Source organism: Oncorhynchus clarkii, unplaced genomic scaffold (genome assembly GCF_045791955.1).
Source record: "Oncorhynchus clarkii lewisi isolate Uvic-CL-2024 unplaced genomic scaffold, UVic_Ocla_1.0 unplaced_contig_9595_pilon_pilon, whole genome shotgun sequence".
NCBI classification, from domain to species: domain Eukaryota; kingdom Metazoa; phylum Chordata; class Actinopteri; order Salmoniformes; family Salmonidae; genus Oncorhynchus; species Oncorhynchus clarkii.
The window spans coordinates 71,618-86,344 of NW_027257925.1; the positions used below are offsets into that span (position 1 = coordinate 71,618).

The window sequence follows — 14,727 nt, forward strand, 5'->3', positions numbered from 1 at the left end:
ATGCTGTAATAGAAATAAGGCTGTGCTCATGAGAAAATAAATGGTCCTCCCTCATCTTCAACGGCACCAACCGCCACTGACTTATACCTAGTTGTCACAGGCCCTACCCGTGGTGGACAGTGAGTCACATGTCAATCAGACAACAGAACTTATACCTAGTTCTCACAGGCCCTACCCATGGTGGACAGTGAGTCACATGTCAAACAGGCCCTACTAATCAAACACCGAGCTATAGAACACTGTTGAATTACAGTTTTATTGGTTATAAAACAAATAATAAAGTATAAATAAATAACTTCCTAAATCAGTTTCAAAGGTTTGGTGGTCTGGTCTGATGAGACATGTCACTGGTACCTGTTAGTTCTACATTCGGAATTCCATTTCTGTCCAAAAACACAAATTAGACCACAGGCCTAACTATATTCAACACTCTCCTCACAGTGGACGGGCACCTCGTTGCATAATCATCATAATAACAACAACAACAAATTGGGAAAGGCAATAAGGAAAACATTAAACTTCAGATTTGTGGCGCTCATCACAAGTCATTCCAGCACCACCTCTGTCGTTGCCTGTGACGAGAGTAAGCGAAACTAACACCCAGTCGGACAAGACCAAGTCCAAGTCCATTTCAATTAACAATGTGATAACAGTACGATTGGACAAGACCAAGTCAATCAACAATGTGATAACAGTACGATTGGACAAGACCAAGTCAATCAACAATGTGATAACAGTACGATTGGACAAGACCAAGTCCAAGTCCATGTCAATCAACAATGTGATAACAGTACGATTGGACAAGACCATGTCAATCAACAATGTGATAACAGGACGATTGGACAAGAACGCTTGAGAGTCTTACAATAGCTGTAGTTTTCTTTGATAGGACAGTGGTTAAAGTTTGGTTCCTTAATGTTTAGGCATACTTAAAAAAAAACAAATTCCTCATCGTACAATAACAGTGGGGGGGGGGGGGGGGGGGGCTGCTTCAACAGAGGTCACAATGTATCATATTAAATCAAGAAGAGAGGACACTGTACACAAATACTGAAGAATCATTGTGAGAACTGGCTTGACAACTTAAAGATTGAGGGTCAAGTCAACATGGAAGCACTGTAATGTAAATGACACATGGTTATAAAGAGCTGACAGACTGTTCAAATGTCACCCGTTCATAATCTCAAATTACAAAAAGACGTTTGACTTTATGTCACATCAACCCAAAAGACACAGTCCAGTCATCCTCGATGCGCTGGCTGAAAGGCTGCATGCAACTTCACTAGAAAGGTAAGTGATTTTAATGTACGTCACTGGGGATAGCTTGTCTTCCTCAGTCCCCCTACATCCCACACACCAGCATTTACAGAAATCAGGCACTTTTTTAGGTATATCCTAATCTGACAGCGCTCTCATACAGGAATAGCATACAGGAGACCCTGGCTAGCGACACGGGGGCAACTGACGCATACCGAACATATTTTTGACATCTTCATCAACCCACAGGGACATAGAGAGGTGGTTGGACTGTCTGTCCAGTCTGGACTTCTCCAATCACCTCCACCTCTCCTTCAGTATCTGCTGCAACATCGCTCCTCTGTCCAGTCTGTCCTGTCTGGACTTCTCCAATCACCTCCACCTCTCCTTCAGTATCTGCTGCAACATCGCTCCTCTGTCCAGTCTGGTCTGTCTGTCCTGTCTGTCCAGTCTGGTCTGTCTGTCCAGTCTGTCCTGTCTGGACTTCTCCAATCACCTCCACCTCTCCTTCAGTATCTGCTGCAGCATCGCTCCTCTGTCCAGTCTGGTCTGTCTGTCCTGTCTGGGCTGTATTAGCGGTGGCTCTTCTCTGTGTGACCACGTCTCTGGAGAAACGGCTCATCATTATCCCTGGGGACCTTAGCTCAGTGTCCTGGGAGTGGGATTGGGGTGCAGGGCGTGCAGGGGGGTGAGGGTAACTGGGCTGGTAGTACTGAGGTGGGTAGCCTCTATACCCAGCGAATGGGTCTTCTTCCTCCTCATCTTCCTCGTCGTCTTCATCATCGTTGTTGTAATTTCCACGGGGGTCATAACGGCCAGTGGGGTGATAGTTTTGGTAGTTGGTGTGGGGGAGTTGTTGTACTATGGTGGGGAACATCTGGATCAATGGGGTGTCATCACTAGCAACCTCTTTCTAAACCACCACCGCTAAGTTAGCTTGTTGTCTGGGGTTGTTAGCTTGTTGCCCGGGGTTGTTAGCTTGTTGCCCGGGGTAGCATCTGGGTTAGCAGAATGACGTACAGGAGAAAGCAGACAGAGAGCCACAGGCACAATATTACTGCAGTGAGAAATAAGAACACAGTGTGTAGCCGTGCCTGTATAAGAGAGAGGGTGAGCCACACCAGTGGGAGTAAGTGGGAGTCTGATTAGTATTTGTCATTCACAAGGATACCTTGATCAGGAGAGAGAAGATATACACAGGGAGGAAGGAAGATGGCGGCTGGTGGCCGGCTGGAGAAAAGCATTGTCTAGGAAACAATATCTTCTGATTCATGTCTTTTATAAAAATCCAGATGGGTTGTTTTCCAAGCGGGGTGATGTGAAGCGAGGTTAGCAAGATCAACACACAATGTCTGATGACGGGCAGAGATAGATGGAGACTGAAGCAATGTCTGATGACAGGCAGAGATAGATGGAGACTGAAGCGATGTCTGATGACAGGCAGAGATAGATGGAGACTGAAGCAATGTCTGATGACAGGCAGAGATAGATGGAGACTGAAACAATGTCTGATGACAGGCAGAGATAGATGGAGACTGAAGCGATGTCTGATGACAGGCAGAGATAGATGGAGACTGAAGCAATGTCTGATGACAGGCAGAGATAGATGGAGACTGAAGCAATGTCTGATGACAGGCAGAGATAGATGGAGACTGAAGCAATGTCTGATGACGGGCAGAGATAGATGGAGACTGAAGCAATGTCTGATGACAGGCAGAGATAGATGGAGACTGAAGCGATGTCTGATGACAGGCAGAGATAGATGGAGACTGAAGCGATGTCTGATGACAGGCAGAGATAGATGGAGACTGAAGCGATGTCTGATGACGGGCAGAGATAGATGGAGACTGAAGCGATGTCTGATGACGGGCAGAGATAGATGGAGACTGAAGCGATGTCTGATGACAGGCAGAGATAGATGGAGACTGAAGCGATGTCTGATGACAGGCAGAGATAGATGGAGACTGAAGCGATGTCTGATGACAGGCAGAGATAGATGGAGACTGAAGCTATGTCTGATGACAGGCAGAGATAGATGGAGACTGAAGCGATGTCTGATGACGGGCAGAGATAGATGGAGACTGAAGCGATGTCTGATGACGGGCAGAGATAGATGGAGACTGAAGCAATGTCTGATGACAGGCAGAGATAGATGGAGACTGAAGCGATGTCTGATGACAGGCAGAGATAGATGGAGACTGAAGCGATTGTTTGAACACGGCGGTGGTGATCTCAGGAGGTAGTGAGGGGTGAAGGGAGGAGGGAAGTGATAGTCTCTATGTGGGGAAGAAAAGATGGGAGAGCGGCACAGAGAGGGTGGCTGAGGGTCTCTATGAGGGGAGGGGAGAGGGTGGCTGAGGGTCTCTTTCTGTGTTGAGAGGAGAGGGTGGCTGATGGTCTCTTTCTGTGGGGAGAGGAGAGGGTGGCTGATGGTCTCTTTATGTGGGGAGAGGAGAGGGTGGCGAGGGTCTCTTTCTGTGGGGAGGGGAGAGGGTGGCTGAGGGTCTCTTTATGAGGGGAGAGGAGAGGGTGGCTGATGGTCTCTTTATGTGGGGAGAGGAGAGGGTGGCGAGGGTCTCTTTCTGTGGGGAGGGGAGAGGGTGGCTGAGGGTCTCTCTGTGGGGAGAGGAGAGGGTGGCTGAGGGTCTCTATGTGGGTAGAGGAGAGGGTGGCTGATGGTCTCTTCATGTGGGTAGAGGAGAGGGTGGCTGATGGTCTCTTTATGTGGGGAGGGGAGAGGGTGGCTGATGGTCTCTTTATGAGGGGAGAGGAGAGGAGAGGGTGGCTGATGGTCTCTTTATGTGGGGAGGGGAGAGGGTGGCTGATGGTCTCTATGAGGGGAGAGGAGAGGGTGGCTGATGGTCTCTTTATGTGGGTAGAGGAGAGGGTGGCTGAGGGTCTCTTTATGTGGGTAGAGGAGAGGGTGGCTGATGGTCTCTTTATGTGGGGAGGGGAGAGGGTGGCTGATGGTCTCTTTATGAGGGGAGAGGAGAGGAGAGGGTGGCTGATGGTCTCTTTATGTGGGGAGGGGAGAGGGTGGCTGATGGTCTCTTTATTTGGGGAGGGGAGAGGGTGGCTGATGGTCTCTATGAGGGGAGAGGAGATGAGAGAGTGGCTGATGGTCTATGAGGGGAGAGGAGAGGAGAGAGTCTTTATGAGGGGAGAGGAGAGGGTGGCTGATGGATTCTTTTTATGAGGAAGAAGGGAGGGAGGAGGGGAGGGAGGAGACGGTGTCTGATGGTCTATTTTTGTGCGGCAGAAGGGAGGGAGGTAGGAGAGGGTGTCTGATGGTCTCTTTATGATGGGAGGGGAGAGGAGAGGGTGGCTGATGGACTCATCGGAGAGGAGAGGGTGGCTGATGGACTATGAGGGGAGGGGAGAGGAGAGGGAGGTAGGAGAGGAAGGGAGGTAGGAGTGGGAGGGAGGTAGGAGAGGAGAGGAGAGGGTGTCTGGAACTAAGAGAATGTTGCTCAGTAGTCATTCTCATATTCCTGTTCCTGTCCTCCTTGAGTTAGAACCAGAACAGAGGAGACAGACAGAGACACAGAGAAACACCTTACGTCAGTACAGATACCAGACCACATAACACCAACATGCTACCATTCCAAAAACCACATGGACCCACTAGTGGTTGTGCTAGTCAGTATCTCTGACTCAGACTGCTGTGTTATGGCAGCTGCTCATCAGAGCTCTGAAAGCAGACAGGCACAACATAGTGCTGTCATCTTTATTTCTCTTTCTTAATGTAAGAAAATGTCATAAAGATGTAGAACAGTGAAATGAGAGTCAAACAGGATACATGGTTGTACATCCAGTATACTTACAGTGTAGTAACTCAGACATGCACAAGTTGTGGTGAAGCATTCTAGGTCAAATGTGCACCACACATCGCTGTGAGAGGCACTCCCATCTTAAAGTGATTCAACCACATGTTTAACCACATCTGTGGGAATGAACCAATTGTTCCATGTCCAATAATACCCTGCCTGAATTCAATCCAAACAGCTATAGCATAATGGTCTTAGTGTTAATATCCTTTCAGGTTAGCAGTGAAGTAATAACCAGTCAAAAGAAAGCAGGCCCACTAAGGGGGCTCTCAAGTGGTCTAAGGCCCTGCATCTCAGTGCAAGAGGCGTCACTACAGTCCCTGGTTCGAATCCAGGCTGTATCACATCTGGGTGTGATTTAGGAGTCCCATAGGGCGCGTTTGGCAAAGGGGGGTAGGCCGTCATTTTAAATAAGAATGTGTTCTTAACTGACTTGCCTAGTTAAATAAAATAAACTAAGGACACGGTCACTCATATTAAACATTTATAGTGTGTATAAAACGCCTCACGAGAACATACGGCATAACATTTCAATAGCTCTAAAATACTTTACGAAATTTAGAGGGACAATTACAATGTCAATCTCTGTACGATTTACCAGTCGCCAGTAAGTCAGTCACTGAGGAAAATACTTGAACTTTTACTGGTTGTAAAGTCAGGGGCGGAGCCAGACACTGGAGTTGTTTATGTCCTGAAATGATCTGCAATAAACATCGTCAACTGTCTTTCATTTCATCTAATGAAAATAACACTAACTAACCACTGGGCCCCTTCAAAATACTGGGTCAAAACATCAGCTGACTGGAAGGACAGGACTCTCCTGCAACGGCCCATGAAGAGAAGACTTTAGATCTGACACACACAGCACTTACTGTTACTCTCTCTTTCTACATTTCTGTTTTGATTGAATTCAGGAATAATATACACTGAGTGTGCAAAACATTAAGAACACCTGCTCTTTCCATAACATAGACTGACCAGGTGAATCCAGGTGAAAGATATGATCCCTTATTGATGTCACTTTGTTAAATCCACTTCAATCAGTGTAGATGAAGAGGAGGAGACGGGTTAAAGAAGGATTTTTAAACCTTGAGACAAGGACTGTGTGTGTGTGTGTCATTCAGAGGGTGAATGGGAAAGACATTTAAGTGTCTTTGAACGGGGTAACTTGACACAACTGTGGGAAACATTGGAGTTAACATGGGCCAGCATCCCTGTGGAACGCTTTCGACACCTTGTAGAGTCCATTCTCTGATGAATTGAGGCTGTTCTGAGGGCAAAATCAATATTAGGAAGGTGATCTTAATGTTTTGTATACTCAGTGCATAACCGTACACAGTATCCATCAGATTTACTGTGGCATAAAACCCAGTTCCTCCTAGTAATCTCAGTCCTACAGTATCCAGAACTTATAGATAGGGATATCTATGTGTTCTGGTGGTGGTTACCTCCAACGTTGTAGCCCAAACAGGAGTTCTGATCGCAGTAGCCAGCAGCACCAGCAGGGCCCGTGGATCCAGGGGTGCCTGGTCGCCCTGGGGTACCTTGGTTGCCTGGTCTACCGGCGGGGCCTTGGCTGCCTGTACGCCCCTCTCCTAGAAGACCTGTGGAGGCAAGATACACAGTTAGTAACAGGACCTACAAGGGGACAAATTACACACCAAAAACCAGTCTGTTGCTACGGCCGACCATGTTGTAAACTGTAGAGATAAAATAATGAAAACTATGTTTTATGAATCGTCCCCCTTGTTACTTCTGCAATGACGAAGTAGGATGTAAAATAGTCAGTGTGTTGTTGAGTGGCCAGACTGCAGGCAGTGTGTATATATATGTGTGGGTTCCCTCAGAATAATGCCCTGAACCCAGATCAGACAGTTATTATCCTACTTCTGTTGAAGTTTCCACTACAGAAGCCTGTCCTTCAGCCAAGTCCAGTTTGACTACAGCAGTCCAGTCCCAGTCCAGTTTGACTACAGCAGCCCAGTTTGACTGCAGCAGTCCAGTCCCAGCCCAGTTTGACTACAGCAGTCCAGTCCCAGTACAGTTTGACTACAGCAGTCCAGTCCCAGCCCAGTTTGACTACAGCAGCCCAGTTTGACTGCAGCAGTCCAGTCCCAGCCCAGTTTGACTACAGCAGTCCAGTCCCAGTACAGTTTGACTACAGCAGCCCAGTCCCAACCCAGTTTGACTACAGCAGTCCAGTCCCAGTCCAGTTTGACTACAGCAGTCCAGTCCCAGTACAGTTTGACTACAGCAGTCCAGTCCCAGTCCAGTTTGACTACAGCAGCCCAGTTTGACTACAGCAGTCCAGTCCCAGCCCAGTTTGACTACAGCAGCCCAGTTTGACTGCAGCAGTCCAGTCCCAGCCCAGTTTGACTACAGCAGTCCAGTCCCAGTACAGTTTGACTACAGCAGTCCAGTCCCAGCCCAGTTTGACTACAGCAGCCCAGTTTGACTGCAGCAGTCCAGTCCCAGCCCAGTTTGACTACAGCAGTCCAGTCCCAGTACAGTTTGACTACAGCAGCCCAGTCCAGTTTCCCAGTCCAGTCCCAGCCCAGTTTGACTACAGCAGTCTAGTTTGACTACAGCAGTCCAGTCCCAGTCCAGTTTGTCAGTCCAGTTTGACTACAGGAGTCCAGTCTCAGTCCAGTTTGACTACAGCAGTCCAGTCCCAGTCCAGTTTGACTACAGCAGTCTAGTTTGACTACAGCAGTCCAGTCCCAGTCCAGTTTGACTACAGCAGTCCAGTCCCAGTCCAGTTTGACTACAGAAGCCTGTCCTTCAGCCCAGTCCAGTTTGACTACAGCAGTTCAGTTTGACTACAGCAGTCCAGTCCCAGTCCAGTTTGACTACAGTAGTCCAGTCCCAGTCCAGTTTGACTACAGCAGTCCAGTCCCAGTCCAGTTTGACTACAGCAGTCCAGTCCCAGTCCAGTTTGACTACAGTAGTCCAGTCCCAGTCCAGTTTGACTACAGAAGCCTGTCCTTCAGCCCAGTTCAGTTTGACTACAGCAGTCCAGTCCCAGTCCAGTTTGACTACAGCAATCCAGTCCCAGTCCAGTTTGACTACAGCAGTCCAGTCCCAGTCCAGTTTGACTACAGCAGTCCAGTCCCAGTTCAGTTTGACTACAGCAGTCCAGTCCCAGTCCAGTGTGACTACAGCAGCCCAGTTTGACTACAGCAGTCCTGTCCCAGTCCAGTTTGACTACAGCAGTCCAGTCCCAGTCCAGTTTGACTACAGCAGTCCAGTCCCAGTCCAGTTTAACTACAGCAGCCCAGTTTGACTACAGCAGTCCAGTCCCAGTCCAGTTTGACTACAGCAGTCCAGTCCCAGTCCAGTTTGACTACAGCAGCCCAGTTTGACTACAGCAGTCTAGTTTGACTACAGCAGTCCAGTCCCAGTCCAGTTTGACTACAGCAGCCCAGTTTGGCTACAGCAGTCCAGTCCCAGTCCAGTTTGACTACAACAGTCCAGTCCCAGTACAGTTTGACTACAGCAGCCCAGTCCCAGTCCAGTTTGACTACAACAGTCCAGTCCCAGTCCAGTTTGACTACAGCAGTCCAGTCCCAGTCCAGTTTGACTACAGCAATCCAGTCCCAGTCCAGTTTGACTACAGCAGCCCAGTTTGACTACAGCAGTCCAGTTTGACTACAGCAGTCCAGTCCCAGTCCAGTTTGACTACAGCAGTCCAGTCCCAGTCCAGTTTGACTACAGCAGTCCAGTCCCAGTCCAGTTTGACTACAGCAGTGTAGTTTGACTACAGCAGTCCAGTCCCAGTCCAGTTTGACTACAGCAGTCCAGTCCCAGTCCAGTTTGACTACAGCAGTCCCAGTCCAGTTTGACTACAGCAGTCCAGTCCCAGCCCAGTTTGACTACAGCAGTCCAGTCCCAGCCCAGTTTGACTACAGCAGTCCAGTCCCAGCCCAGTTTGACTACAGAAGCCCAGTCCCAGTCCAGTTTGACTGCAGCAGTCCAGTCCCAGTACAGTTTGACTACAGCAGTCCAGTCCTAGTCCAGTTTGACTACAGCAGTCCAGTCCCAGTACAGTTTGACTACAGCAGTCCAGTCCCAGTCCAGTTTGACTACAGCAGTCCAGTCCCAGTCCAGTTTGACTACAGCAGTCCAGTCCCAGTCCAGTTTGACTACAGCAGTCCAGTCCCAGTCCAGTTTGACTACAGAAGCCCAGTTTGACTACAGAAGCCCAGTTTGACTACAGCAGCCCAGTCCCAGTCCAGTTTGACTACAGCAGTCCAGTCCCAGTCCAGTTTGACTACAGCAGTCCAGTCCCAGTCCAGTTTGACTACAGCAGTCCAGTCCCAGTCCAGTTTGACTACAACAGTCCAGTCCCAGTCCAGTTTGACTACAGCAGTCCAGTCCCAGTCCAGTTTGACTACAGCAGTCCAGTCCCAGCCCAGTTTGACTACAGCAGTCCAGTCCCAGTCCAGTTTGACTACATCAGCCCAGTCCCAGTACAGTTTGACTACAGCAGTCCAGTCCCAGTCCAGTTTAACTACAGCAGTCCAGTCCCAGTCCAGTTTGACTACAGCAGTCCAGTCCCAGTCCAGTTTGACTACAGAAGCCCAGTTTGACTACAGCAGTCTAGTTTGACTACAGCAGTCCAGTCCCAGTCCAGTTTGACTACAGAAGCCCAGTTTGACTACAGAAGCCCAGTTTGACTACAGCAGCCCAGTCCCAGTCCAGTTTGACTACAGCAGTCCAGTCCCAGCCCAGTTTGACTACAGCAGTCCAGTCCCAGTCCAGTTTGACTACATCAGCCCAGTCCCAGTACAGTTTGACTACAGCAGTCCAGTCCCAGTCCAGTTTGACTACAGCAGTCCAGTCCCAGTCCAGTTTAACTACAGCAGTCCAGTCCCAGTCCAGTTTGACTACAGCAGTCCAGTCCCAGTCCAGTTTGACTACAGAAGCCCAGTTTGACTACAGCAGTCTAGTTTGACTACAGCAGTCCAGTCCCAGCCCCAGACCCAGTTCCATCCATGAACACACATTCCAATGTTTGCTGACATGGCAACAATCTGAGGCGTTGTGGTGCTCAGTGAGATATGAGTGGAATCCTCATCTACAGAGTTCTGTTCTTTTGGATCTAAAAATATCCTCCCTGATTTCCATGACAGTAGTAAAACCCATGCCAGGAACCACAGTCTCCTGATGTTTCATCGTGAACTTTCAGAAAAGTTTTTTTTGTCATTTATAAATGTCAGAGTTGTCAGAGTTGAGAATCGATTAAACAACAATCAGATGCATTGTCCTGTATTGGTTTTCTGCTTAAAAAAAATGGTAGTGTACAAAGGAGAATCAATACAAAGGGTTTGTTTCTCCCCAAAAAATATTATAGACAGCAATCCAAGACAGGTCAACTTTAAATCCAAAAACACATGAGGATTTTTCTGATGTTATTAAAACGTTTCAAACGTTGTTTTCTTTACAGAAGATCCCTAGTAAGAGGAATTTCACTGCAAGTCACAGTGTGGTCTGAATACACAAGAGTTTTTCAATCAACAAACTAGTGGGGCCTTTGATTGACATGTTTTTATTCAAGTGTGTCCGCCGTTAGTGTCCCATGAAACCCAACCTGGCCTAGAAACACCTCTCATCATAGTGTCCCATGAAACCCAACCTGTCCTAGAAACACCTCTCATCATAGTGTCCCATGAAACCCAACCTGGCCTAGAAACACCTCTCATCATAGTGTCCCATGAAACCCAACCAGTCCTAGAAACACCTCTCATCATAGTGTCCCATGAAACCCAACCAGTCCTAGAAACACCTCTCATCATAGTGTCCCATGAAACCCAACCTGTCCTAGAAACACCTCTCATCATAGTGTCCCATGAAACCCAACCAGTCCTAGAAACACCTCTCATCATAGTGTCCCATGAAACCCAACCAGTCCTAGAAACACCTCTCATCATAGTGTCCCATGAAACCCAACCAGTCCTAGAAACACCTCTCATCATAGTGTCCCATGAAACCCAACCTGTCCTAGAAACACCTCTCATCATAGTGTCCCATGAAACCCAACCAGTCCTAGAAACACCTCTCATCATAGTGTCCCATGAAACCCAACCTGTCCTAGAAACACCTCTCATCATAGTGTCCCATGAAACCCAACCTGTCCTAGAAACACCTCTCATCATAGTGTCCCATGAAACCCAACCTGGCCTAGAAACACCTCTCATCATAGTGTCCCATGAAACCCAACCAGTCCTAGAAACACCTCTCATCATAGTGTCCCATGAAACCCAACCTGTCCTAGAAACACCTCTCATCATAGTGTCCCATGAAACCCAACCTGGCCTAGAAACACCTCTCATCATAGTGTCCCATGAAACCCAACCAGTCCTAGAAACACCTCTCATCATAGTGTCCCATGAAACCCAACCAGTCCTAGAAACACCTCTCATCATAGTGTCCCATGAAACCCAACCAGTCCTAGAAACACCTCTCATCATAGTGTCCCATGAAACCCAACCAGTCCTAGAAACACCTCTCATCACAGTGTCCCATGAAACCCAACCTGTCCTAGAAACACCTCTCATCATAGTGTCCCATGAAACCCAACCTGGCCTAGAAACACCTCTCATCATAGTGTCCCATGAAACCCAACCTGGCCTAGTAACACCTCTCATCATAGTGTCCCACGAAACCCAACCAGTCCTAGAAACACCTCTCATCATAGTGTCCCATGAAACCCAACCAGTCCTAGAAACACCTCTCATCATAGTGTCCCATGAAACCCAACCAGTCCTAGAAACACCTCTCATCATAGTGTCCCATGAAACCCAACCTGTCCTAGAAACACCTCTCATCATAGTGTCCCATGAAACCCAACCAGTCCTAGAAACACCTCTCATCATAGTGTCCCATGAAACCCAACCAGTCCTAGAAACACCTCTCATCATAGTGTCCCATGAAACCCAACCTGTCCTAGAAACACCTCTCATCATAGTGTCCCATGAAACCCAACCAGTCCTAGAAACACCTCTCATCATAGTGTCCCATGAAACCCAACCTGTCCTAGAAACACCTCTCATCATAGTGTCCCATGAAACCCAACCAGTCCTAGAAACACCTCTCATCATAGTGTCCCATGAAACCCAACCTGTCCTAGAAACACCTCTCATCATAGTGTCCCATGAAACCCAACCAGTCCTAGAAACACCTCTCATCATAGTGTCCCATGAAACCCAACCAGTCCTAGAAACACCTCTCATCATAGTGTCCCATGAAACCCAACCAGTCCTAGAAACACCTCTCATCATAGTGTCCCATGAAACCCAACCTGTCCTAGAAACACCTCTCATCATAGTGTCCCATGAAACCCAACCAGTCCTAGAAACACCTCTCATCATAGTGTCCCATGAAACCCAACCTGGCCAAGAAACACCTCTCATCATAGTGTCCCATGAAACCCAACCTGTCCTAGAAACACCTCTCATCATAGTGTCCCATGAAACCCAACCTGTCCTAGAAACACCTCTCATCATAGTGTCCCATGAAACCCAACCAGTCCTAGAAACACCTCTCATCATAGTGTCCCATGAAACCCAACCAGTCCTAGAAACACCTCTCATCATAGTGTCCCATGAAACCCAACCTGTCCTAGAAACACCTCTCATCATAGTGTCCCATGAAACCCAACCAGTCCTAGAAACACCTCTCATCATAGTGTCCCATGAAACCCAACCTGGCCAAGAAACACCTCTCATCATAGTGTCCCATGAAACCCAACCTGTCCTAGAAACACCTCTCATCATAGTGTCCCATGAAACCCAACCTGTCCTAGAAACACCTCTCATCATAGTGTCCCATGAAACCCAACCAGTCCTAGAAACACCTCTCATCATAGTGTCCCATGAAACCCAACCAGTCCTAGAAACACCTCTCATCATAGTGTCCCATGAAACCCAACCTGTCCTAGAAACACCTCTCATCATAGTGTCCCATGAAACCCAACCTGTCCTAGAAACACCTCTCATCATAGTGTCCCATGAAACCCAACCTGGCCTAGAAACACCTCTCATCATAGTGTCCCATGAAACCCAACCTGTCCTAGAAACACCTCTCATCATAGTGTCCCATGAAACCCAACCTGTCCTAGAAACACCTCTCATCATAGTGTCCCATGAAACCCAACCTGGCCTAGAAACACCTCTCATCATAGTGTCCCATGAAACCCAACCTGGCCTAGAAACACCTCTCATCATAGTGTCCCATGAAACCCAACCAGTCCTAGAAACACCTCTCATCATAGTGTCCCATGAAACCCAACCTGTCCTAGAAACACCTCTCATCATAGTGTCCCATGAAACCCAACCTGTCCTAGAAACACCTCTCATCATAGTGTCCCATGAAACCCAACCTGTCCTAGAAACACCTCTCATCATAGTGTCCCATGAAACCCAACCTGGCCTAGAAACACCTCTCATCATAGTGTCCCATGAAACCCAACCTAGTCCTAGAAACACCTCCTCACCTCTCATCATAGTGTCCCATGAAACCCAACCTGGCCTAGAAACACCTCTCATCATAGTGTCCCATGAAACCCAACCAGTCCTAGAAACACCTCTCATCATAGTGTCCCATGAAACCCAACCAGTCCTAGAAACACCTCTCATCATAGTGTCCCATGAAACCCAACCAGTCCTAGAAACACCTCTCATCATAGTGTCCCATGAAACCCAACCAGTCCTAGAAACACCTCTCATCATAGTGTCCCATGAAACCCAACCTGTCCTAGAAACACCTCTCATCATAGTGTCCCATGAAACCCAACCTGGCCTAGAAACACCTCTCATCATAGTGTCCCATGAAACCCAACCTGGCCTAGAAACACCTCTCATCATAGTGTCCCACGAAACCCAACCAGTCCTAGAAACACCTCTCATCATAGTGTCCCATGAAACCCAACCAGTCCTAGAAACACCTCTCATCATAGTGTCCCATGAAACCCAACCAGTCCTAGAAACACCTCTCATCATAGTGTCCCATGAAACCCAACCTGTCCTAGAAACACCTCTCATCATAGTGTCCCATGAAACCCAACCAGTCCTAGAAACACCTCTCATCATAGTGTCCCATGAAACCCAACCAGTCCTAGAAACACCTCTCATCATAGTGTCCCATGAAACCCAACCTGTCCTAGAAACACCTCTCATCATAGTGTCCCATGAAACCCAACCAGTCCTAGAAACACCTCTCATCATAGTGTCCCATGAAACCCAACCTGTCCTAGAAACACCTCTCATCATAGTGTCCCATGAAACCCAACCAGTCCTAGAAACACCTCTCATCATAGTGTCCCATGAAACCCAACCTGTCCTAGAAACACCTCTCATCATAGTGTCCCATGAAACCCAACCAGTCCTAGAAACACCTCTCATCATAGTGTCCCATGAAACCCAACCTGTCCTAGAAACACCTCTCATCATAGTGTCCCATGAAACCCAACCTGTCCTAGAAACACCTCTCATCATAGTGTCCCATGAAACCCAACCTGTCCTAGAAACACCTCTCATCATAGTGTCCCATGAAACCCAACCTGGCCTAGAAACACCTCTCATCATAGTGTCCCATGAAACCCAACCAGTCCTAGAAACACCTCTCATCATAGTGTCCCATGAAA

At 48.0% G+C, this 14,727-nt stretch overlaps 1 protein-coding gene across 1 annotated transcript in view; it reads right to left on the bottom strand.

Annotated features, from left to right (window-relative positions):
• Nucleotides 1-807: 807 nt before the first annotated feature.
• LOC139393661 (collagen alpha-1(XIV) chain-like) overlaps nucleotides 808-14,727 on the bottom strand; it is a 243,447-nt gene continuing 229,527 nt past the window's right edge. The window contains exons 47-48 of the mRNA XM_071142003.1: nucleotides 6,533-6,688; nucleotides 808-2,118 (exon numbers count right to left, since the gene is read on the bottom strand). Coding sequence (XP_070998104.1) covers nucleotides 1,496-2,118; nucleotides 6,533-6,688 — 779 coding nt within the window. The 3' untranslated portion in view covers nucleotides 808-1,495. The remainder of the gene's footprint in view (nucleotides 2,119-6,532; nucleotides 6,689-14,727) is intronic.